The sequence below is a fragment of the Buteo buteo genome, chromosome 1 (assembly GCF_964188355.1).
Source record: "Buteo buteo chromosome 1, bButBut1.hap1.1, whole genome shotgun sequence".
NCBI lineage: Eukaryota > Metazoa > Chordata > Aves > Accipitriformes > Accipitridae > Buteo > Buteo buteo.
The window spans coordinates 69,158,969-69,181,708 of NC_134171.1; the positions used below are offsets into that span (position 1 = coordinate 69,158,969).

Consider the following 22,740-nt stretch of genomic DNA (forward strand, 5'->3'; position numbering starts at 1 on the left):
GCCGTCGGCGGCAGCGCCCTCACGGCCGGGTCCGCGCCTGCCGCTCTGCGCATGCGCCGTGGCTTCTGCCCGGCACTAAGATGGCGGCGGCGGCCAGCAGCGCGAGAGTCGGCTGTGCGGGAGCCCCGTTCCGTGCCGAGCAGGTGATGATGGCCGCGGGAGCGCCCGGCGCCTTGGCCCGGCCGCAGGGGAAGCCCCCCCCGCACCTCACTCTACCCTACCTCGCTGCTTTCCTTGCGCCGGGGCAGCCGCCCTGGGGCTCGCCCCGCCGGTGGGGCAGTGTCTGGAGGTAGTGGGGCCTGCGAGGCTTCCTGGCGGCGCCGCGCTCCCCGCCGGTCGGAGCCGGCCCCCTCGTCCTCTCTGCCCCCGGGTCCACGCACCTGTGCGGCAGGCGAGTTTGTACGACCGTCCCTGGTTTTTGCATGCCCCTGTGTAATTAACTGGCGCTTGCCTGAGACGTGGCCGCTGTTTGGTTTTTTGTTTGTTTGCTTTAAAAAAAGACCCCCAAAAAATCCCTAGTTGTGCTGGTGCTGTTTCTTGCAGTCCCTCTCCGTGTAACGTTCGGTTTCTTCAGCTTTAGGATACATCTGAAAATCCTGAAGGCAGTATTAGGCCGTCTTACGTAAGTAAGCATTAAAAGTTAAAGTGGTAACCAAAGCAGTTATAAAAATGTGTATACTGATTCTGTTAACTCTTTCACGTTTTCTTAAGGGGAAAAATAGTCGTGTTGCCTTGTGTAAAATAAACCGTGAGCTCATTAGCTCTTTTCTGGGATTCTTTGCTTTATGAAGATCCTGTTGTTGAAGTGCAAAAGTTTTAACCTGCAGATTGTGTGGTTGATTATGAAACTTAGGAGTGCATGAATTTCCACTGTACAAAACTATTTGGTCAGAGACGTGCTAAAATATCTATTACAAAAATTAATTTTAAAAAGCAAAGAAGTGTAACCTGTTTCCAGGACGTAATCTAACATAAACATGACGCGTGCTTGACTTTTGAATGGTGAATACTCATTTTAAAGTTGCTGCAATTATCAGTGGCATAGAGATGAGCATGTTTTTGAATGCTTAGGATTTGGGGAGAGGGAGGATGTCTTTACTAATGCCAGTGAAAATTAAAATGTTGTTTGATCTGTCAGCTTTGTGTGCAACCTTTCTGGCCTACAGTATACACAAATTTTTTGTTGGTTTGTTTGTTTTGTAGGAAGAGCGAGTATTTACATCCTTCAGAATGCCAAACTCCAACGCTAAATTTCATTGTAACCATAGAGGTGGTCAGGAAGCTGGCAGGCGGGAGTTGGTTTCCAGGTCTTTGCAGAGTGCTCAGCATTGCCTGGAGGACCAGGATTTTGGAACTGCATATGCTCACTATCTCCTGGTACTAAATCTAGCTCCTGAGTTAAAAAGTAGTGTCAAAGTAAGTGCTCATTGAATTGCTTGAAACAATTTTATTTACTGTATTTCTCTTGAGGCTTTGTGACATGTTTTGTGCTTGTGATTTGTTGTGTGTAACTGATTTTCCTATTCAGTCTTCAAAACAAAAGCAGAGAACAGTAATAATGGAGACAGCCAGTAACTTTTTTAATAAGCTGTGTATCCCAGTGGGAAGGGAATTGATACACTTTTCTTTTAGTCTGTGTGTGTCAACTAAGCCTAATAAAAATAGGGCCTTGTTAGTATTGGCTTGTAATACAGCATGCATTAATATACACGCAGGCTCTTAGTATACACTGCTGGGTGATGATACTCTGTGGATATCTGAGAGCTTATTTCTGCTTCTTCAAGTGAGCCAGCTAACTTGGGATAACAGCAAACAATTGTATGCTGCTGCTTAGGGAAATGAAGGTGTTCAGGTGCATGTCAGGATACCTCTAGATATTTTCAGGGCTCAGTTCCCTACTTAACTATCAGCAACTCAGTGGTATATGTTTTATTTTCTAGGAAACATTTCAGTTTACTCTCTTTAAGTGGGCAGAAGAGCTAGATTCTCTGGCACGGATTCAAGATCTGTTTAACTGTTATGAACAAGCACTTGAACTGTATCCGAATGATGAAGTGATATGTAATAGCATGGGAGAACATCTTTTCAGGTTTGTAGTAATGTATGTTCAGTTTTTGTAAGGTTCACATTTATTATTGTATGTTAACAAACAAGGCCCAACTCAGCAGAGCACATAAAATGTGCTTAAAAGTAAATGCAAGCATATGTTTTAATGCTGTATAGTGTGTACAGTTGAACTTCACATGTTTGTCAGCTTAAAATACAGTAGCCAATGCTAAAATAAATGTTGATAATCACAGCAAAAGAAAATAAAAAGTAAAAGCACTTTTACTAAAGTAAAAACGTAAAAGCACTGCATTCAAACATTTTCTAACAATTTATTAAGGAATTACTAAACGAAAGAGAGACCAAAATTGTTCAGAGTCACTGTGTTAACTGTTGTTGTGGTTAACCTACAATTTTTGAAGTTCGTTCTTTCTTTCCTGTTAGATCCCTGAGAACTACTATCTTTTAGTTCTGGTCCTTCTTGAGGTCACATATAACAGACCTCTGAAGTGAAGAAGCTGGTCGTGTATACTGTACTGCCTAGGGCTGTTCTTAAATGGTTTGAGCTTATGCTTTTATATATTAGTGTAAAGCATTCTTTTCCTACTTTTTCCAAACAGTGCAAAACTTGATGCTTTGCTGTTGCTTAGAGTTCTCAGGTCTTCTGAGGCTGGAATTTTAAGATTGAAATCATAGGTTGTGGATCCAGATAATTTTAATTAGGTTTGGTTTTTGTGATTACTTTGTTTTAAGGAACAATTCTCCCAGCATTGCATTAAAATGTACATGTTTCTTGCATTTCATGGATTTGGGTTTTTTTCAGTGCTGACTGATTTGAGAATATGTTACAGGTATCATAAAAATTTGCTTCAAGTTCACAATTTAGTTTCAAAATTGCCGCTTAATGCAAGTGCTGGCAACTCAAAATTTGGTTGTTTTACCATATGTTCCAGTTAAATGTGGTAAAGCGGTTTGGGGCTTTGTAGTATTCTCTTGACTTGAAAACCTGTGAGACTGGATTGCAGAGTTGCTGCTGTCATATTGTTGCAGCAAGTTCTTGTAAACCCTGTTCTAGTTTGTCAAAAGATGTAGTAGTGGATGAAGACTGGTGCACACAGTGGTATTTTTGGACTATCTTTGCATTTTAAAGTGATTTGATCTAGAGCTGTAATTTTTTTTTTTTTTCATAAGGTAATATCAGTGTTTCTAAAGATAATCTTTCTAATGCAAAATATTTCCATTGCCTTTTCATTGATGTAAGACCTCTTTACAGACCCACAGATATTTACATGTACTTGGCCACTGAATACATGCTTTCTATATATTTGTCATTTTTACTCTTAGAATGGGCTTTAGAGATGAAGCAGCTGGATATTTTCATAAAGCAGTGAAGCTTAACCCAGACTTTGCTGATGCAAAGGAGAATTTTTACCGCGTTGCAAACTGGCTTGTGGAACGCTGGCACTTCATCATGCTCAATGATACCAAGAGGAACCTTACTTACCTAAAAGCTATTGAGAATGCTGTCCGCTCAGGGTGCAAGTCTGTCCTTGATATTGGAACAGGAACAGGAATTTTGAGGTGTGTCATAAGTGCATATTTAACATGAACTTGTTCGACAACAAATATTTTTTTATTAAAATTTGGCTGCTAGTGAAAAAAGTAATTTACTGTCATGCCTTTATTGAGACAAAACTTAAGAAAGGAAACAAAGCTTTCAGAAGTCAGTGAGTCTGGAGGTCAGTGCCTAGTAGTATTTTTTGAATTTTTATTATTATTTGTTGCAGATGCTTTTTTGCCAATAACTGCTGTATAAATTGAATTACTCATGTTGGTGTTGGAGTTGTAATGTCACATGTCCTGTCTTTGAATATTGAGTCTAGTATAAAGGGTGGGTTTAGCATAGCTGGGGGAGTATCCTTATGCTACCTCTATATTTTTGGGTTTTGGTTTTTGGGGGTTTTTTTTGTGCTAGCATATCAAGAGGATATCAATTTGTGCAATATCAGTGTTCACACAAGAGATACTAATTCACTTGATTTTTAGACTTGAACTGTTTTCTTAGAGATATGAAGCAGATGCAGAAATAGAACTTAAGAAAACTCAGTATTCTGTCATGCTTTACCTAAAATGATTTAAACTGGAGGGGAAAAGCCCTGATTCTTGTTTTTCAGTATGTTTGCAAAAAAGGCAGGAGCATCTTTTGTCTATGCCTGTGAATTATCAAAAACCATGTATGAACTTGCCTGTGATGTGGTAGCTGCAAATAATATGGAAAGAGAGATCAAACTTCTGCATTTGAAGTCACTTGATATAGAAATTCCAAAGCACATACCTGAAAGGTACGTTGTTGTGCTCTGTTGTGATACTATTTTAAATTTGCTCTTAATTTCAAGAAAATTGAAAATACCCTGTGATCTAAACAGGAAGTAACTTTGCCTATGATATTACCCATAAGGTATGTATGTTCTAAGTTTTTATAGAGTAGTGCAGAAATGACAACCTGTTCTTTAGATCATACTAATGTCTATGGTAGATCAACAATGTCATAAATTGAGGAGTTTAATTTTTTTATGGTGGGAGCTTTGGGGCATATGCAATTATATTGCAGCAGTAGGAAAAGAGAAATTAGATTACTACATCATAAAAGTAATTTTAGCGCACTCTTATACTTAACAGCTTGTGGCTTACTTCTGCAGCCCATGAATAGGATGGAGGTGTGTAATAGGGCCTGCAAAGAAAGACTGTTTCTGGGACATATTACACCACTGCAACTCTGTGTCAATTTCTGTATTTGTCAAGAGAGATCAGAAATTGCAGATTGTCTGCCTCTTCTGATCGGGGAATGAGGGAAAACCTCCCCTCCCCTCTGTCCACTAAGGAGCGTGCTACTGTGTTTGGAGGCAAGAAGGTGCCACATGATGTGCACGGGTTCCTGGTGGTTTGCATCTGGAAGTCTGGTGGTGGCTGGGCTGACTCTAGCTGTGAATGTCAGCACCTTGCCGTGGGAGGGATCCATAGGGCTGTGAGTGTAGCTTTAGATACTGGGAGTAAAATTCAGTGGAAGGGTATTGCAATTTGTCCACTGAGAATAGGTTTTTGTGTTTGTATCGAGCTTTTTTTTATATATTTTTACCTGTCTGTATAGCAGAGATCCATGTGCTTTGGAAAATTAAGTAGCTTATTTTTCAGTGTACGTGATCTAGACTTTTTATGCTACCCGGCTCCTCCTTGTTCACTGTCCCATTCAGCAGGGCTTGTTCAGGAGGATCTGTAAATTTTTAGCAGGTAGAAATCTGAGGGGATTTTTGTTTGTCTTGGTATATGCGAAGGACTGGTTGATCATTTCATCTCACCACTACTAGGGATGCAGATTAACTGTGGGAAGGAAATAATCTATTTTACTTTCAATTACCAACATTTAATAAAGTGTCTGGTGATGGTACAGGCTCATAATCTAAAATGACAAAGCTCCCGTGGTTTTAGCATGCCAGTCAAGCCTTGACTAATTGTGTCAGCTGAGCTATAGTAACTGATCATATGTGTCCTCTTAGTGTATATGATGAGTTACTGGATGTCACCTGTCAGGAATAAATGGTTACTGTTCTAGAAATGTCTTATGCCATATGTTTTTTTGGTTTAAGTCCAGAGGATTTAGTATTTTAGGGCCTGTTAGTCTGCACAGGAATCTTATTTTGTTTTGATTATAGTTTGGGGGTTTTTAAATTCCTTTTTAACACACATGCATGGATGCATCTTGCACAAGATTCAGACAAAATACATATTCTGCAGTATCACTGGCTGTGTGCCCAGGCTGAAACATCTTCCTATTTTGGCTAGATTCTTCCCCTACAATTTATTTATAAACACTGAACAAGAAGCTTTATGGTAAACTCTTGCTTATTATTTGTTCTCTTCTGTCTGCATCTTGAATAACTTCTAACAACAATTCAAAACACATCATTTGTTGGAAGAATTAAGTTGCCCATCTGTATTGAAACTTCAGAACACTGGTAAAAGTTTTACTTTGAGCTCACATTGGTGTGGTGGGTTTTTTTTCTTTAAAAGAATGCTTGTTAACAGGAATGTGTGTTATACATTATATTTCATGGTGCTCTTTTTCTTATCTAGAGTTTCCTTGGTTGTCACAGAAACAGTTGATGCTGGTTTATTTGGAGAAGGAATTGTGGAGAGCTTGATACATGCTTGGGAACATCTACTTTTACAACCAAAGGTAGGTGATGTGGGTACGTACGTATAAATGGGATTACTGTTTTGTTTGATGTATATTCATGCATATATGTATGTGTGTGCATGCGCATGTGCACACATTCACAGACATGTGATTGAGGAGCAACTGTCTCATAAATACTTCATACCTATTTATATTTTAAAAATGAGCAATCTGGGTTTGTTCTATGAATTTGATTTTTGGCAAAAGGCAGTGAGGCAGCTGCATACATTGTAATTCTGCAAGCTCATGTTCTGAGTAGACAGATACTTTCAATGCACGTTTCCCTGATGTAGTCTTCTATCGTACAGAGATGGTTCACTCTTGATCACTGTTCATTCCTTTTTTCTTTCTTTCTTCTCTTCCCTCCTCTCCCCCCTGCCACCTCCCCTTTGTAACTAACACCAAAGGGGCTTTTGTGTGTTTTAAAGGCACTATTTTCCTGCAAGTTGGATTACTTGAGATACCGACTAGTAGCAGAAAATTGTGTCAGTGTAAGCAGAAAATGTTGAATTATGGTAGAATTATTTCTCATCATAACCTAGGGAACAGTTGATTATAATGTGGTAAATAAGCCACATGCTTATGCTCTTAATTTATTTTTGCTAACTTAGAACTGTTTTGGAAGACTGAACAATTCCACTGAGTCTTGGATTTTACTTTTATGTATTTTGTATTTTAGCTAGCACACATTAAGCGAAGTAATACGACAAGGAGTCTTATATGGGTTAACCTCTGTTAGGCCTTATGAAATAGAAGGACTTCTCTTTTTATTTTGATGTTGCCTTGATTCCAGCTAATTTAAAAAAAAGTCTTACCTAGCTGAAAGCTTTTGTATTGTATTGAACTGAAACTGATGACCTCTAGTGTTAAGTATAGGAATGATGCATAGAGGAAAGGTCCTCAAATGTTTCAGTATATTCTAATGCAATACAAATTAAAAAACACTTCTAGAATTACATAGAGGAAGTAGTAGACTGAAAAGTAAAGCTGATGTGTGGATATATTGAAATACAGTATTTAAGAAACTCCTTTAATGGTCAACTGGAATGACAAACACCAGAAACTTTACTAGTCACTAAGAACTTACTGATGTTTTGACTGTAACCTTGAATGGCTCAATATGTAACCTAGGCTTTGCAGTAATGGTAGAAATAGGTCACTGTCTTATTGCATGTTGTTATTCCGGTTTTCACAGCCTAAAAATCAAGATGTCAGTACTGGAGACTATGGCAGAGTTATTCCTGCAAGTGCTACGATATTTGGAATGGCAGTGGAATGCAAAGAAATACGTAGACATCACAGGTATGTTTAAACTCTAGCACAGTTTGAACTCATATTTGGTATTTGGGAAGAGAGACTGGTGGTTTTGTATTGAGGAGTTTTCATTTACTGTTCTCTTTATTTTTTTGAATGGCTGATTATCAGTTTCATATCTGTTTCATTAAACAGATTTCTGCTACTACCCTCCCCACCCCTTTTCCAGGCTCTTCCCTCCTGCCCCGCCCCCCCCCCCCCCCCCCCCAAAAAAATAGTGCCTTTAATACCACCCCCAACCCCTGCCATGGTTCAGACTTTCTGGATCACTTAATCAGAAACACTTGGGTTTCAGTTATGCTGAAATACTTCTCAATTTCTATATTGGAGATTTTTGGATTAATATTTGGCCCTTATCCTCGTTTTACAGTCTTTATAATCTGCTTCATACCTTGCTGCTGGGTCTAACCATTTCAGAAGATGAGGAGAGGATTTTGTAAAGTCTAAGTGTTAATAATCCCACCTGGCATTACCTTTCTGAGTATGTGCCTTGCCTAATTCTGAACTAGCATACAGTAGGGTTTCTTTGCTGAGACCAGTTCTGACTGTGTATCAATTACTTTATTCATTTTTATTCTAATCTTCTAGAACAGCATCACTGTATGGAGGCAGTCTCTGAGAGGTTTGGATTTGATGTATTTTGTTTGGGATTAATCTTGTTGCAGACTAAAGAAAACACTTTTACAGGAGCTTCAGTGTACTGGATGAAAAATAGCCAGGCAGCATCAATGATTTTTCTAATGCAGTAGACCTGGACAATGCCCGGAAAGAGACAGAAGTTCCTATAGCAGATGGTTGTAGAAGAACTTTCTTTTAAGCAAAGTTAATTATTCATCAATTAGAAGACAGGTTTTTGCCTTGAAACATGGCATTGACTGTTCCTTACAAAATTTATACAGAATGAAAGTTAATGTAGTGTAACTTTGGATTGTTGAATTAACAATCCATTGTAATGGTATAGCTTAAGGTCAGGTGGCTAGCAGGGCTGAAACAATTGCCACAAATTAATTATACGCTGTAATAAGAAGAAAAATGTCACTTTAAATTTTCCCACATTTATAGTTTGAGATCCTTTTTGCTCCAGTAAGAATACCTGTCTTAAATCTGTTTTAACAAGTGCTGTTAAGCTTTATGTAAAATACCTGCCTATTGTCAGATTTAAACTATCCAGATCTCTCTGAATTATTCTGATGTGCATGTCTCTACTCTTCCTTAAGTGTTTTCATGATCTACAGCAAAACTTCTGGGTTTGGATGGGTTTTTTGAGTTGGATGCCTAATGAAATAGTGTGAAAATACCTCTTTTTTGCATGCTTTTTATATCATCTAGTACAGTTTCTGTCTTGTACAATTAATACAACTTCTCTTTGAGCTCTTCATCATTATTTAATTTTTTTTGAGTGGTTATAAGTAGATGTAGAGCCCAGAAATCTATGAATACCTGAGGTTTTTTCTGAAGTACATTTAAAAGTGTGTTTAACCTGTCATCAAACACTGATTCATCTTGCTGAGGGAGGGACTCTCACTCCAATTGTTGATAATCTTGCATATCACAGTCATTTATCTGTGTCTGATCTGCTTTGTATTCTGTCCCTTTGTTTTAGCAATTTTAAGTTATGCTGCATTTCTTGTGCTCTGATTGTTTTTAGGGGTTTTTTTTCCTAGGATAAAGTGAAATTCTAGATAAATTGTACCACTTTTCATATAATTCTACTTTTGGTGCACTTAAGCCAACTTTACAAAGAGTTTTGTGCTGGTTTACCCCTTAATTGTAGCTTTATTACTTGATGTTTTGGTGATAGTTGTAATGTTTCTTTACTATAGCTGGTGCTACTTGTACCCATCGTTTGTGTTCCCTAGAATGGCGATAAGGCCTAACTCTGCTTTGGTGTTAATGTAACTATGTTGGGGTTTTTATGGCTAGTTTTAATTTTCTCCTGAAGTCATTGTTCTCTCTTTGAAGCGGTTGTTTCACATCCATGTGAACATGTCAGTTAATTTGTTCTTCTGGAAGTAAACACAACTTGTGAGAAGACTTGAGTTCTACTGAGGATAAATTTAGGCTTCAAAAAAACTTTTAAGATACCAGAGTATACTACATGCTGTTTTTCAAGTTTGAACTAGATATCTTTCAAGAGTCATATGTAACAGTAAAACAATATTCTAGGAGAACATAGGTTTGCTACATGAGTGCATCTACATTTAGTCATTTTGAATAAGATATGCCAGAATATTGGTTAACCTACTAATTTAAGTCACTGTAAGAGTTACTGGTTTCAGGTATTTTTAATGTTTAACTTTTAGTCAATTAGGCCCCAGAAAGAGAGGCAATAAAGTGACTGTACTTGTGTGCCTATGTACCGAAGCCAGAAGGGTTCATGATAATATAATAATCTGCTGACCTCTTCCACAATACAGGCCTCGTACAGCAGCTGTTCTGTTTTAGTTGTAATATTTCTTTTAAAATAATACATGGTTTCAATTTCAAATGAAGGAGAATACATTCTCATCCTTGCTGTTAAAATATCTAAGTTACTTCACTGAGCAGGTGAGAAGATTGTAAATGTTGATAATGTTGATGTATTTTTTTAGTATTTATTGTGAAGTACTTACTACTTTGTGCTTTCTATATGTCACATACACTTTTATTGCTAGGGAATCTGCTCCAAAGATGGAATCTGATTCAATTTTTGTCTTTTAGCTGTGCTTAATGGTCAAAGTATATTTGCCTAAGAATCCAGGTTATGACAAAAGGCAACTTACTCAATTCTGCAATTGGGAGCTTTAAGGAGATGACTATGTCTGATGAGAATATTATCAGACAGCCTGTCTAGTCTTAATTGTAGGGAGAACTTTTGCAGGGAGGGGAGGTTCCTGAGAAAGTGATTCAGAATTAAAAATAGTTCTAGAAATAGAAATTTAACGGGTTGTCATTTGACCTGAGTGCTAGATCTCACTAAGAATGTAGATTTGCTTGATAGCTGTCACTTAAATGGGAAGCAGTAAGTCCTTCACAGACAAATGTACTTTTTTAGAATAAAGTGTAGCTTGTGCAAGACTCCTTTCATGTAACTTCCTGGCTTGTACTTTGAAAATGAGAATATATCTTAAGTCCTCAAACCTAAGAGGTGGACAGTGTATGTAAGTAATTGTTTTAAAGCAGTTATAGCGTTCTTTCTTCTTTTAAGCTTTTCATACAAGGTTGTTTCTAGAAACCTGATTGATCCTCTGTCTTACAAGAGAGGATATGTGTATTCTGAGTTGTCAAAGCCTTTTCCACCAAGAAATCAACACTGAGACTTTCTTTGCAGCTATGTAACTATGAAAAATGCCTTACTTTGCATAGGTTGTGCTTGATAAATATATAAATGCAAAATGAAAGTTTTAGGTCAAAGAGACTCCAAAAATGCATTTTGCTATTGCATATCTATCTTTGTTCTGACTCTTCTGTTCACCTGAAAGAAACACCTTCACTATCTGTCTAGTGCAGCAGCAGAAGAAAAACTTCGTTTGTTCTTATTATCACAGGGTATATTCTTCCTAGTTCTCTGTCAAGACTCAGTGAATTGTACTTATGGGGGGGAAAGTCTGTGGCCTTTGACAAAGGACATACTGGGCTTTTTCTCAGTTTCTGGTGACAGCATTCAGTTCTGAAAGTGATGTGCATTTTCTGTACTTTAGAGCTGCTCTGAACATAAAAACCCCACAGAATTGTTTTACTATTTTTTAGTTTTTCTATTCTTACACTCTATGCATTTAAAAATGCTTAGCCCCACTGGGAAGAATTTCCTTTGGGTTTTTTTGTCAAATTACTTGAAGTTTCACTTCTTCCCTTTTTTCCTTTACTCCCAGAGTGGGAACGCAAGAAGTTGCTGGTGTGTGCTTGTCAAATTCAGTGCAGTTCTTTAGTCCAACATACGCTTCTGCTGGTTCAGAGGAAACTGTTGAACCTTACACCACCGAGAAGCTCAGTCGTATTCCTGGGGGTTATGTACCTCTGACAGAACCCTGTCAAGTAATGACAGTGGATTTCAACAATCTGCAGGTAATGATCTTTTTTATGTCCTATATATAAGTAATCTATTTATGAATAACAAGAGTCCCATATCTTACTTGCATTCCAGGTTCAATTTCAGAACAGTTCCCAAGTGCAAAGTTGGCAGGGCTGCACTGAAATCCTCTGCTGGTTTTGATACTTGTCTGGTTTTGTGGTGATGTGATTCATCAGATGACAGTCTATGAGTTTTTGAAGGTGGAGTTTTTTGTTTGTTTGACATAGGTTAGGGAATTAAACTAGCTCACTATAGGATCAAAAAACTGCCAGTCTCAGTACAGGGAGGGGGAGGAAGAATGCAATAGACCCATCTTAAATGATTTATGCAGTTGTAGAGCTGACCTAAGTTTATTCCTCTAAAGTTAGAGTCTTCAAGAAATGGATGTATTTTACATCTGGCGTAAAAATGTAAAAAAGGTGTAAAAGAGAGATGAGATGAGGAAATTATCCTGTTCAACTTGTTTGACTCCACTCTTCAGCTCCTTTGGTGTCTTACAGTATTTCTGTAATGGCATTCTAAAATATGGTAGCATTATTTTGTGTATTTTGCACAAAATATGTTTGTATGTATATACTAAATAGGCCTGAACTGTAAGGCAAAGGACCTCAGCTACTTGCAGCTGAGCAAGCTAAAAAGATCCGATCTTTGGTGTGTTTCTGGCTCATTGACCTGTGGTGAGGGGTTAGCATTGAGTCAGAGCTTAAAATAGATTCTGTTATATAAATGAAATTATTCTTAGCTACTGCTTGGCCAGGAATTGCAGCGTTTTCTGAATCAATAGCTTTTCCTAGTTGGCTTGTCTGACATCCTGAGATTAAAAATGAAATAAGACAAGGCTCTTCAGTGTACCATTGGGAGCGATCCCTCTGTGACCTAATGTTGCTTCTGCTTCTAGCATCAATAAGAAACTATTACTCTCATCTGAGAGATGCCTACTTTTAAGCATCTGCCTGCTGGCAGACATGTAAAGATAATTTTAAAGAGTAAAGAACACTGTTACTCTTTAAACAGTGTTTCAGAGCTGCTCCTTTGAAGGTTCAGTTAGACCAGTGGAGGATTCCTGTCATGAAATGGTAAGATACCATAAGTAAAGGTAAAGGGAAGAAATACAATTGATTTATTTTGAATCATTGGTTACTGTTTGTTGTTACTTTGTCACTGGGCAAATACAACAATTCCAAACACTGGTAGGTTGCTTTTTGGGGAGGGGTGTGTGTGTTTGGGGTTTGGGGGGGTGGGGGTGGTGTTTAGTTTTGTCATGGCCACACCTGGATGGTCAATTGGTGCAGCTAAAAAATAAAAAAGAAAAATTGTCTGTGCTCCTATTGGAATAAAAAAACCTGCAATACTTACAAACAGTAGCAGAATTGCATACTAAAGATTGAAATTCAGATAAGAAATCACTTAGCACTAGTAAGGTAATTTCAAAGACCCATTTTCTAAAGTTGTATTTCAAAGAACAAGAGGGATGTTGCATTTATTCTGCTTGTACCAACTATCCAGATCTTAATTGACAGAACTGAGAAAAAGACTTAAAATATGGTGCAACGGTGTTTCTCAGGCTGAGTTATGGGAGGATTCAAAGACATCAGTACAGATCAGAGAAATAATAAGTCAAAATTAAAAAAAAAAAAAAAAAAAAGGGCAGCTGAGTTATGCTGATTACTGCTATTATTAGCAGCAGCAGCTCAGTTCCTCCCAGGCAGGGGAACAAGGTGTGGCCATAATTACAGGCTGCAGACACTTGCACCTAGCCAGGTACTACCTGTGTGCATGTTTGCTGGCAGCAGATTAGTGCCACTGGGAGTAGAAGTGAGTGTTTACCTCAGCAGCCAATAATTAAAGCCCAGTCTCACTTTCAGGCCCTAAAGGAGCTGTGCTCTTGCCAACAATTACAGATATTGGATCTTTCTAATTTTCATGAGAAGTTACTGTGTGGAGTATTTGAGAAATTCTGGATTAAGACATAGGAAACTTGATAACTGCATTCTTTCTGTAGCTTTTGTTTCTATTTGTAGTCCCATTTACTTTTTTTAATGCATATTTTCTTTTTCTCATTCAGAGGATATTTGTGGCATAGCATCGGTGTTTTGGTTTGGTTTTTTTTTTTTTTACTGCCTATTCCTGCAGAGTTGCTTTTTCTTCACTGTCTCTTTCACTACACTAGTTGATAAATTGCCATCCTGATGTGCTAGAGCTGTTTGAGTCTGTAATTGTCATAAATAATAGAAAAAGGTTTATGCAGTGGACAAATGTGAGGAATAAATATGGGATGAGCAGCATGGTAGAGAGCAGGGAAAGCTGAAGTAACTGCCTTCAAGTGGGTTTTTTAAGTGTTGTGTACCACAAGATAGGAATGTAATACTACAGTTACTAGAACCAGTGGATGAGAACCCTGGGCCTGCTGCTTTTGAGGAATAATCAGGAAGAATATTTTTAATATCAAATATACTTCTAAACAGCTATAACTTCCCAGAAACCAAGAAACAGATGCATGCTTGTGCTCTTGCTGCCTTGCTTACTTGCTTCAAGGGACTTACTGCCAGGAAAGCTTCAGCTTACTACTCTTTTCCTCTCCCTTTGAGGATGTACAGAAAAAATGACTGGCAGCAAAGCACTTCTATTGAAGAGCAGTGAGATCTTATTATGAACTTTATTAGCATCCAGTAATTTTAACATGTGTGTCATTCAGCCATCCCTCAATTGTGAGAAGAGAGGTAGACCAGCTCTTGGAGAATACAGAATGAGAATAAAGAGGAAAAAAATAACAAATGCAGCATGTAAGAGCTACTCATGTTCTTAGAGTAGAACTTCTTTTTTGCCCTGTGTATTATAAGATTGAAACTTAGGATCAATGTTGACATAAGCAGGTTAGGAAGCTGATAAATGTTTAGGAAAGGCTGTTACTAGGCAGAATGTTGTGACCAAGAGAATCTTTGGTCCCTTGTGCTTGACCTCCTGTTAATTGTTTTTTGCCAGAACTGTCTCAAGACATTGGAGCTGGGCCTTCTATGTTCATGAATGTTGGTAGCAGGAGGTAGTTACTGAGGAAAGTAAATTGTACATGGAAGAAGACTTAATTCCTGTTACATACTCAAAACTTTGTAGGAGTATTGGAGAATTTATAACCTGATACCTTTAGGGGAGACCTTAGTTCTTCCCAGTAGTGAAATTGTACATACCTGAACTTTTACAGAAAGCCTATAGCCCAGGTATCAGAGAAAATATCCTCAAAGATGTTTGACTTAGTGTTTTTGTAATGATTTTGCTGAACCTCTGTTCAAGCGAATTCAGTGCTTAAAGTATTTCTAGAACTGATTGAACCCAGCTTTTAAGTAAAGCATGTGCCTAAGCATTGGCTTGAATCCAGCCCAAAAGACTGGCTGTGTTTTTATTACTTCTCATAAGGCAAGCCTTGCCAGTCTAAAGCCTTTCTTACAGTTTTCAGTGTTTTTAAATATGTATGTTCTTAGATGTAGGCATGTTTGCTTTAATGGCTGATGGGTGCAGTTTGGTCATGTGGATAATTGCACTTGCATGTGGGAAGACAGTTCCTATGCTAGTGATGATAATTGGTATTGTAGCAGCTTGTTAACTTCAGGTTTCTGTTGGGTGTCCTCATGGACTGGTGCAGAGATTTGGGTAACTTAGTGTAATAAAACCTATTTTTTATTCATGGAAAGAAACTCTCATTTTTTCTCTCTTCTCACTTTGGTCAGGAGCTGAAAAGCCTTGCAGCTAGAAAGCCCTGGAAGCTCAGCCTGCCAGTCACTGAAGGAGGAATACTAGATGCTATTGTGGTGTGGTTTGTACTACAGCTTGATGATGAGCACACTCTATCTACAAGTCCTAGTGAGGAAACTTGCTGGGAACAGGCAGTCTATCCTGTGCAGGGCCTCCTTGGTAAGTCCTGTGGATTTTCTTGTTGCGGTACATTAACTTGATTTCACTTTGGTTTTGAGCTAGTTACGTTATCTCAGAGGTTAGGAAGTGGCAGCAAATAGGTTTAGGAGAAGTTCAACAGCAAATAGCTGTGAGGTGGTTCCTGATCATGTTTCTGGATTGTAGTGTACAATCCCTGCATCAGGGCTTGTTCGTGGGACTCTGCTATGAAGCAGATAAGGGACCTCCTTAAGATCTGGGAGAACGCTTTTCATTTCATTAAGCTGTGGGGTTTTTTGTATACTGAATTAAATGCATTGTGGAACAACTCCAAAAAGTGGGGCTACTGACTGGCTCTACTTAGTCAAGATGTGACTTGTGAAAGGGAAGTGGTGTAGGAATTGCTAGCCGCTACTGCCACAAAAACAAAATTAAACATTCCCACCTACCCGTTACCTCCATTTTGGACTCAACTTGAATACTGTTCCACACACAGACACAGTGGCAGTGTCATTTCCAACAGCCTTTACTCTCCATTCACCCATTTTCAGTTTTCCTGTTTCATAAGAATCATTGAGTCCAACTCCCTGCTCCTCACAGGACTACCTAAAATTAAGCCACATGACTAAGAGGTTGTCCAGATGCTCCTTGAACTCTAACAGGCTTGGTGCTGTGACCACTTCCCTGGGGAGCCTGTTGCAGTGACTGACCACTGTCTCAATGAAGAACCTTTTCCTAATGTCCAATCTGAACTTCCCCTGACGCACCTTCATTCCATTTCCTTGTGTCCTATCGCTGGTCACCAGAGAGTGATCAGCACCTCGGCCCCTGCTGTCCCACTTGAGGAAGTTGTAGACTGTGATGAGGTCACCCCTCAGCCTTCTCTCCTCCAAGCAGAACAAACCAAGTGACCTCAGCCACTCCTCATAAGTCTTGCCCTTGAGACCTTTCACCATTCTGGTCACCCTCCTCTGGACACACTCGAATAGTTTGATGTCCTCCTTATATTGAGGCACCCAAAACTGCACACAGTACTCAAGGTGGGGTTGCACCAGTGCAGTGTAGAGTGGGACAATTGCCTTGAGGCAATTGTCCTCCCTTGACTGGCTAGCTATGCTGTGCTCGATGCACCCCAAGACACAGTCGGCCCTTTCGGTTGCCGGGGTGCGTTGTTAACTCACGTTCAACTTGCCATCAACCCAAACCCCCAGCTGTCTTTTCGTGGGGCTGCTCACCAGCTTCTCGTCCCCCAGTTGTACATATAACCAGGATTACCCTGTCTCAGGTGGAGAATCTGGCGCTTCCTCTTGTTAAATTTCATACTGTTGGTAATTGCCCAGCTGTCTAGTCTATCCAGATCTCTCTGTAAGGCCTCTCTACCCTTGGGGTAGTCCACAGCTGCTCCTAATTTAGTATCAATAGACAGCAGGGGCAGCTGTGCCATAGACTGGTTCAACTGACAGTGTAGGGGAGGGAAGAGACTCAGCCTACATTGAAAAAAATGTTTGTCAAACTATAGCATTTTTGTTTTGAAATTCTGGTCTGTATCAGTGGATTTACTTTCTTAGAGCATACGCAGAGTATCCAAAGACCATCTTGAGCTGTACACTGTAAATGTTCCAGTAAAATTTACTTTTAATAAATTACCCTTTCTAAACTGTAGCTATTGTTTTCCATGTAACTACGAATTTACCTTTGTCTACAGGAGGTATTAAAATGTAAACATTTAATATTTAGCATTTTAAAGCAAAAAGAATTTCTTTACCAGTATGTTTTTGTTGAACTCTGATGTTGACAGAACACTTAAAGTAATATCTATTTATTGTAGAAAGGCTTATTTTGAGAATAAATCAATTTTGCCTAGTGTGGGACAGTTTAAGGCAAATGTTAAGGCACAATTGCAGATTTCAGCTTATGGGCTGCAGACTAGAACAATTCTTTCATATGCACTAGTAACAGCTAATGAGGTAATGCTTTTTTTTTTTTTTTTTTTAAAGCACTGTATGGCTGCTTCACTGATGTTTGCTGTAAAGTAACTGATGTTACTATTTTGTGCTGTTTTGCCAAGATTATTCTGTGAAGACTGGAGATACTGTGATGATGGAAGTTTGCTGCCAAGACTGCTACTTGAAGATCCAGAAGGTTTCTTCTTTGACTTCAGAGTGTGGGATGGACTTCAGTGACAGAGATGACACACTGAGTTTGGGCAATGAGGCTGAATTATGTAATGCTCTGGCTGGTCTTCAGACAACTAGCAAACAGGATGGCAATGGTCAAGTATGTGTGTTGGAATCCACAGAAATAGCCCTGCTGAACAATGTACCATACCACGAATGTTTTAAAGCTGCCATGGGCAAAGTGCTGTTGTCATTAAATCCATCTAAGGACTTGCAGTCCATGGATGTTGATGGACATGGCAGTGGGATGAACCTCCAAGAGAGTCAAAACAAGAGCTCTCTAGATACGGCTCCTGACCCTTTGTACATTTTAGATGTATCTGAAGGCTTCTCCATCCTGCCAATTATAGCTGGCAAACTTGGACCAGTTAGAGCCTACAGTTCTATTGAGAAAGAACAGCATCAGGCAGCACTTAATGTAATTTCAGAAGCTAACCATTTCCCTAAGGAAACACTGGAGTTTTGGCTCAGCCACTTAGAAGATGAAAGTGTGGTGCTACAGAGACCCAAATCAGACAAATTGTGGAGTATTATTATCTTGGATGTTATAGAGACATCAGGTTTAATCCAGCAGGAGGTGATGGAAAAGGCTGCAATATCCAGGTACAGTATAAATTGACAAAAGTATTCCTAGAAATCTGTAATTATCTGAAAACCTCTGAAAATATTCCTTCTAACTACAAAATTACTGTCATGTTGGTTCTATAGAGCAGGAAAAGCTTGTTTTCTGAATGGTTCAACCTCCCAGAGTGTTTCTGGTGGGACCTTTGTATACACGTATCTTCTAAAAAAAGTGTCAAGATTTGACTTTCATAGACTACTTTATATTTTGTACGCAAGAATATGAATGGAAGACATTATTGCTTGTTCTATTGGAAGTTCCCAGGATAGCCAACATCTTAGCAATTACTGAGGTAGCTTTTAGTGCAAGGTTAGAAAAGCCCAGATTCATTTACATGTCAAACTGTTGTTGGAACAAACTGGTACTGCTAAAAGACAAACCTTGGTGTTAGAACAGCCAGGGAGGCAGCAACATAGCTAGCTGTTAGCCACGGCAGGAGGGATGGGAAGGAATGCAGAGCAAGAGAAATAAAATAATGGAAACAGGTGGCAAAAAAAGTAAATGTGAAACGGGTTTGTGTCCTCCTGTAGTGCCAGGGGAATCTTCTCTGTTTATCTTCATGCTTGGTGATGGCAGAATATTCCACATGATTTATGTTCATTACCTTTTCTAAGTTTTGAATCTTTGGATGACTTGAAAGACTTTTTTTGCTGTAAGAACAAATGAGAAATTACTCTGACTTTTGTCATATGCAGACTCAAATCTGTTGGTGTGAAAATACATCCAATAGTGCACTACTTACCTACCTATGAAAAGAGGCCTGCTGTAGGAAAAGGAAACCTAAAACGATCTGTATTGAATTGGAGGTGTTTGATATTATGCTGAGTGAAAGCTTCTAGTGGTTGCTGTGCTCAGCGGTGTGATACTCTGTAGCAAGAGACCAAGCAAGGCTGGTGTGTTCTTTTCAGGAAAAAATGCTGTCTCCTGTATCACTATCAACTTTTGTTAAACACTTAAAGAAGGGCGAGTTAAATTTCTGTGAGTTTTTGTTTCCCTATGGGTATGCTGCCTTCTTAACCAGTGCCTCCCAACAGTATGTACTTCCTGACTTGCAGTTTTACTAAGTATTTCTGCCAGTGTTAGATGCTGCTGCTATGAATAAATCCCACTATCTTCATCTTGAAATATCACTGTTTCCAATATTGACACTGAGAAAACACTACTTAGTTCCATAGTTCTAGTATTATGTGACAAGTTTTCCTTTTTTGTCTGATACAGCTGTCTGGTCAAACAGGATCAAACGGAAATGCTTAGGAGCACTTGACTTCAGAGGAAGAACTAGTGTGCCTTTCTTAAACGTACTTAATGTTCTTTCATTACTGTTGAATTATATGCTTTAAAGGTGAAATCTCTCTCATTTTACAGATGTTTACTTCACAGTGGAGGGAAGATTTTCCCACAGTATGTGTTGGTATATGGGATGCTTGTAGAATCAGAGTCTCTGTTACTGGAGAGTGCTGTTCAAGGAACAGAACCAACTCTTGGGTTTAATATAGCCCCTTTTATCAACCAGTTCAAGGTAAGAAGTTGGTGGGTGTCTTCCAGGCACAGTTCCAAAGCCTGCAGCTGTCTAGCTGTTTAGTTTTGGTGTAAACTGCAAGAAAACTGAAGAGCTGAATCTTTTTCATATTGTTGAAGTTATCAAGAGAGGTTTATGTGACCAGACAAGGGACCTTGAGATAAACTAAAATGGGTAATGTTTGTTTTAGAACTGGTGTAGAAGTTTTGTCTGAGTAATGAAAGTTACAGTGTTACTGTACAGAAGAGTGATTGTGCTGTTACTATCTCCTTCATCACCTTGTACCCCAACAGTCACACTTCAAAAGGGATTAGAAGGGTGTATTTTGCATTTTGGCTGTCTCTTACAGGCATGACAGTAATTCCTAGGAACTTTTGCATTATTATTAAGTCTTTTAACTTTTCACTTTTTAATGGCTATTGATGCCTGAAGTTATGGTATATGCTCCTAGGTACCTGTTCGTGTGTATTTGGATCTCTCTACGTTACCATGTCTACCCCTGAGCAAGCCAGCAGAGCTTTTGAGGCTAGATCTCATGAACCCTTTGTTGAACAGCTCCAGCAGAGAAGTGAAGGTGAGTTGTATATGCATAAAGTTAGAAGTGTGCTTAACTGCTGTTCTCCAGAGCTGCTCATTAATTGCTCACCTTGGCTGAAAACTTCAGTACAGAATTTGTCTGCAGGTATCTCTGAAATGGATTGAAATGGTTTGAACTCCTTTATTTTCTTACTTCTTTGAAAAGGGTGTAACTGATTCATATTTTAAATATTTTTAGGTACAAATTTGTAAGTCTGGCCAAGTCACTGCAATTCCCTTCTGGTACCACATCCATCTAGATGAAGACCATAGCTTGAATACATCTGATGCATCCTCACACTGGAAACAAGCTGCAGTTGTTCTCAATGAGCCCATCCAAGTTCAGGTTGGAGATGAACTTGTGCTTGATGTTCAACACCATAAAAGCAATATTAGCATTTCAGTTAAACGGTGAAGAGTGTCATGTGTAAACTGATTTGTGGTTAATTACCTATGCATAAATTGACTGTTCATGACATCACTGATGTTAATTTATATTAAAGTCTAAATTTTATCTACTGATCAAAAAAGCTATTTTGTTGCTTTAATAGTTGATACTTACCTTCCACTGATGGACTAAAACTTGCACTGTAAGGGTATCTTACCAAGCAAGCAGTTAGGGGAGGTATTGTCTTCACTGCAGCAAAAACCCGATTGCTAACTATTGCAGTGACTACAACAGTGGGACAGACTTCTCTTGCTACCATATCATCTGTAGTAAGAAAAAAAGCATCCAGATGCCTAGACCAGAAATAAACAGCTGTGGCTATTCAGAATAGAGTCCTTGTTTCTCACACTGAGAAGTTCCACTTCTCAGTTGCCAAAGCATCTGACTTAAGTGTATTGAGGTGTTAGCCTTATAGTAGGGACTGTAATGCCGTTGCAGTATCACAAGTTAGTGTTGCACGTAGACAATTATAAAAAGTTGTACAGGAGTGCTATTGAAGAACTTAAGTTGTATAGTGGAAGGTAAAGCTTGTAAACTTTTTAGAATCCCTCAGAGAATCATTTCTGGTAATGTAATGGGCCTGAACTCTTGTCTATATGAAAGTTGTATAAAGTATTACATCAGTCACCACAGTACTACTGCATCTCTTCTACAGCGTTACATTTTGGTATAATGCAGGTAGCAAGTTCCTTCTATTTAAATTTATATCCAAATGGAAGAGTAACAAAAGCTTCTAACTCAGCATTGATTCCACCTCTGTAGAGATATGAGGAAGACTGTTAGCAAGATATTTCTGTAGCTGAGTTTCTTTATACTGTGCTGTCCATTCCATGTAGAAAAGGCATTTCTGTGATCTTTCCTTAACAGGAGCCTATATAAAGAGCCATCCACAAATAATTTTTCTAGAAGCTCACTGCATGCAAGATCCATATGTACTCTTTATTAGGTCAAGTGTTTCAGATAGATAGGTGCTCTCAGTTTAACTCAGGGACTGCTGGAGCTGTGGTTGTCCCAGCCTGCAGCTGAACCTGCTCCTGATAGATTGCTGTAATAAAGCTCCTTCTAGAAGGGTGGAGGAAAGGTGTCCAACTTACGTTATTTTCAAAACAGAGGTAATGACTAAGTCAAGTTTTCTGAAGCTAAACTAACTGGATACCATCCTTTATCCAAGGGGTACAAAGCATAACAAAATGAAAGTGAATTAGACTAGGACAGAGGCTTTTCATACTAAATAGAAAACAGCTTTTCTTTAAAAAAAAAAAAAAACCAAAACCAAAAAACAACAAATCCATGGTCCATAAAATCTAAGTTACTGTCCAACACAACTAAACCTAGTAGGTACAGGGTATTTTCACCAAAGTGCAGTTTATTATAGAGAATTATTTAGGCTTCTTGTGCTGGAAAACCCCCGATAAAAGCAAAACCAGTAAATGATAAGGGTTAGGCATATTTATTAAGTTTTTTTAGCAATTAATAAGACAGCAAAATGAGTTAAAGAAAAATGAAGGACATATTCTACCCTGATGCAATGAGACTAAGTACAGGGCTGAAAATGACCATTACTGAGTTTTCAAGCAGTGTGCTAAGTAAGGCAAGAGCAATCTTTAAGACTTCTTATTAAAAGCTGGGAGATTAGGCAGAAAACAATGGAGGAACAAATACAGTTAATACAAAGATGAAGCACTGTTTGCAAATGAACTTTATATATAAACTTGATAAGTCATGCTGTGGAATGCTGTTGTAGTAGTTTTCAAAAGACAATGTAGGTGTCATTGAAAGATTTCTATTTATTGTGGAAGTTCAATAGCAATGGTTAATGGAAAGGTATGATCCTGTAAGCTACTGCAATGAAAATATAACTTTTCTCC

General features: G+C 38.7%; 1 protein-coding gene across 6 annotated transcripts; it reads left to right on the top strand.

The window, feature by feature from the left end:
- Nucleotides 1-36: 36 nt before the first annotated feature.
- Nucleotides 37-22,618, top strand: PRMT9 (protein arginine methyltransferase 9). 6 transcript variants are annotated; one of them, XM_075035078.1, is made up of 14 exons: nt 37-143; nt 575-626; nt 1,204-1,416; nt 1,941-2,089; nt 3,391-3,627; nt 4,221-4,388; nt 6,178-6,280; nt 7,476-7,582; nt 11,446-11,638; nt 15,368-15,551; nt 17,599-18,310; nt 19,695-19,848; nt 20,300-20,422; nt 20,624-22,618. In XM_075035078.1, exons 3-14 carry the CDS (start codon nt 1,231-1,233, stop codon nt 20,837-20,839), a joined length of 2,532 nt encoding a protein of 843 aa, XP_074891179.1. In that variant the 5' UTR covers nt 37-143; nt 575-626; nt 1,204-1,230; the 3' UTR covers nt 20,840-22,618. The 6 variants fall into 6 exon arrangements, with proteins under 6 accessions (XP_074891179.1, XP_074891140.1, XP_074891132.1 ...); XM_075035039.1 differs by having other exon boundaries at nt 575-622; XM_075035060.1 differs by lacking the exon at nt 37-143 and adding an exon at nt 153-391 and having other exon boundaries at nt 575-622.
- The last annotated feature ends 122 nt before the right edge of the window (nt 22,619-22,740 follow it).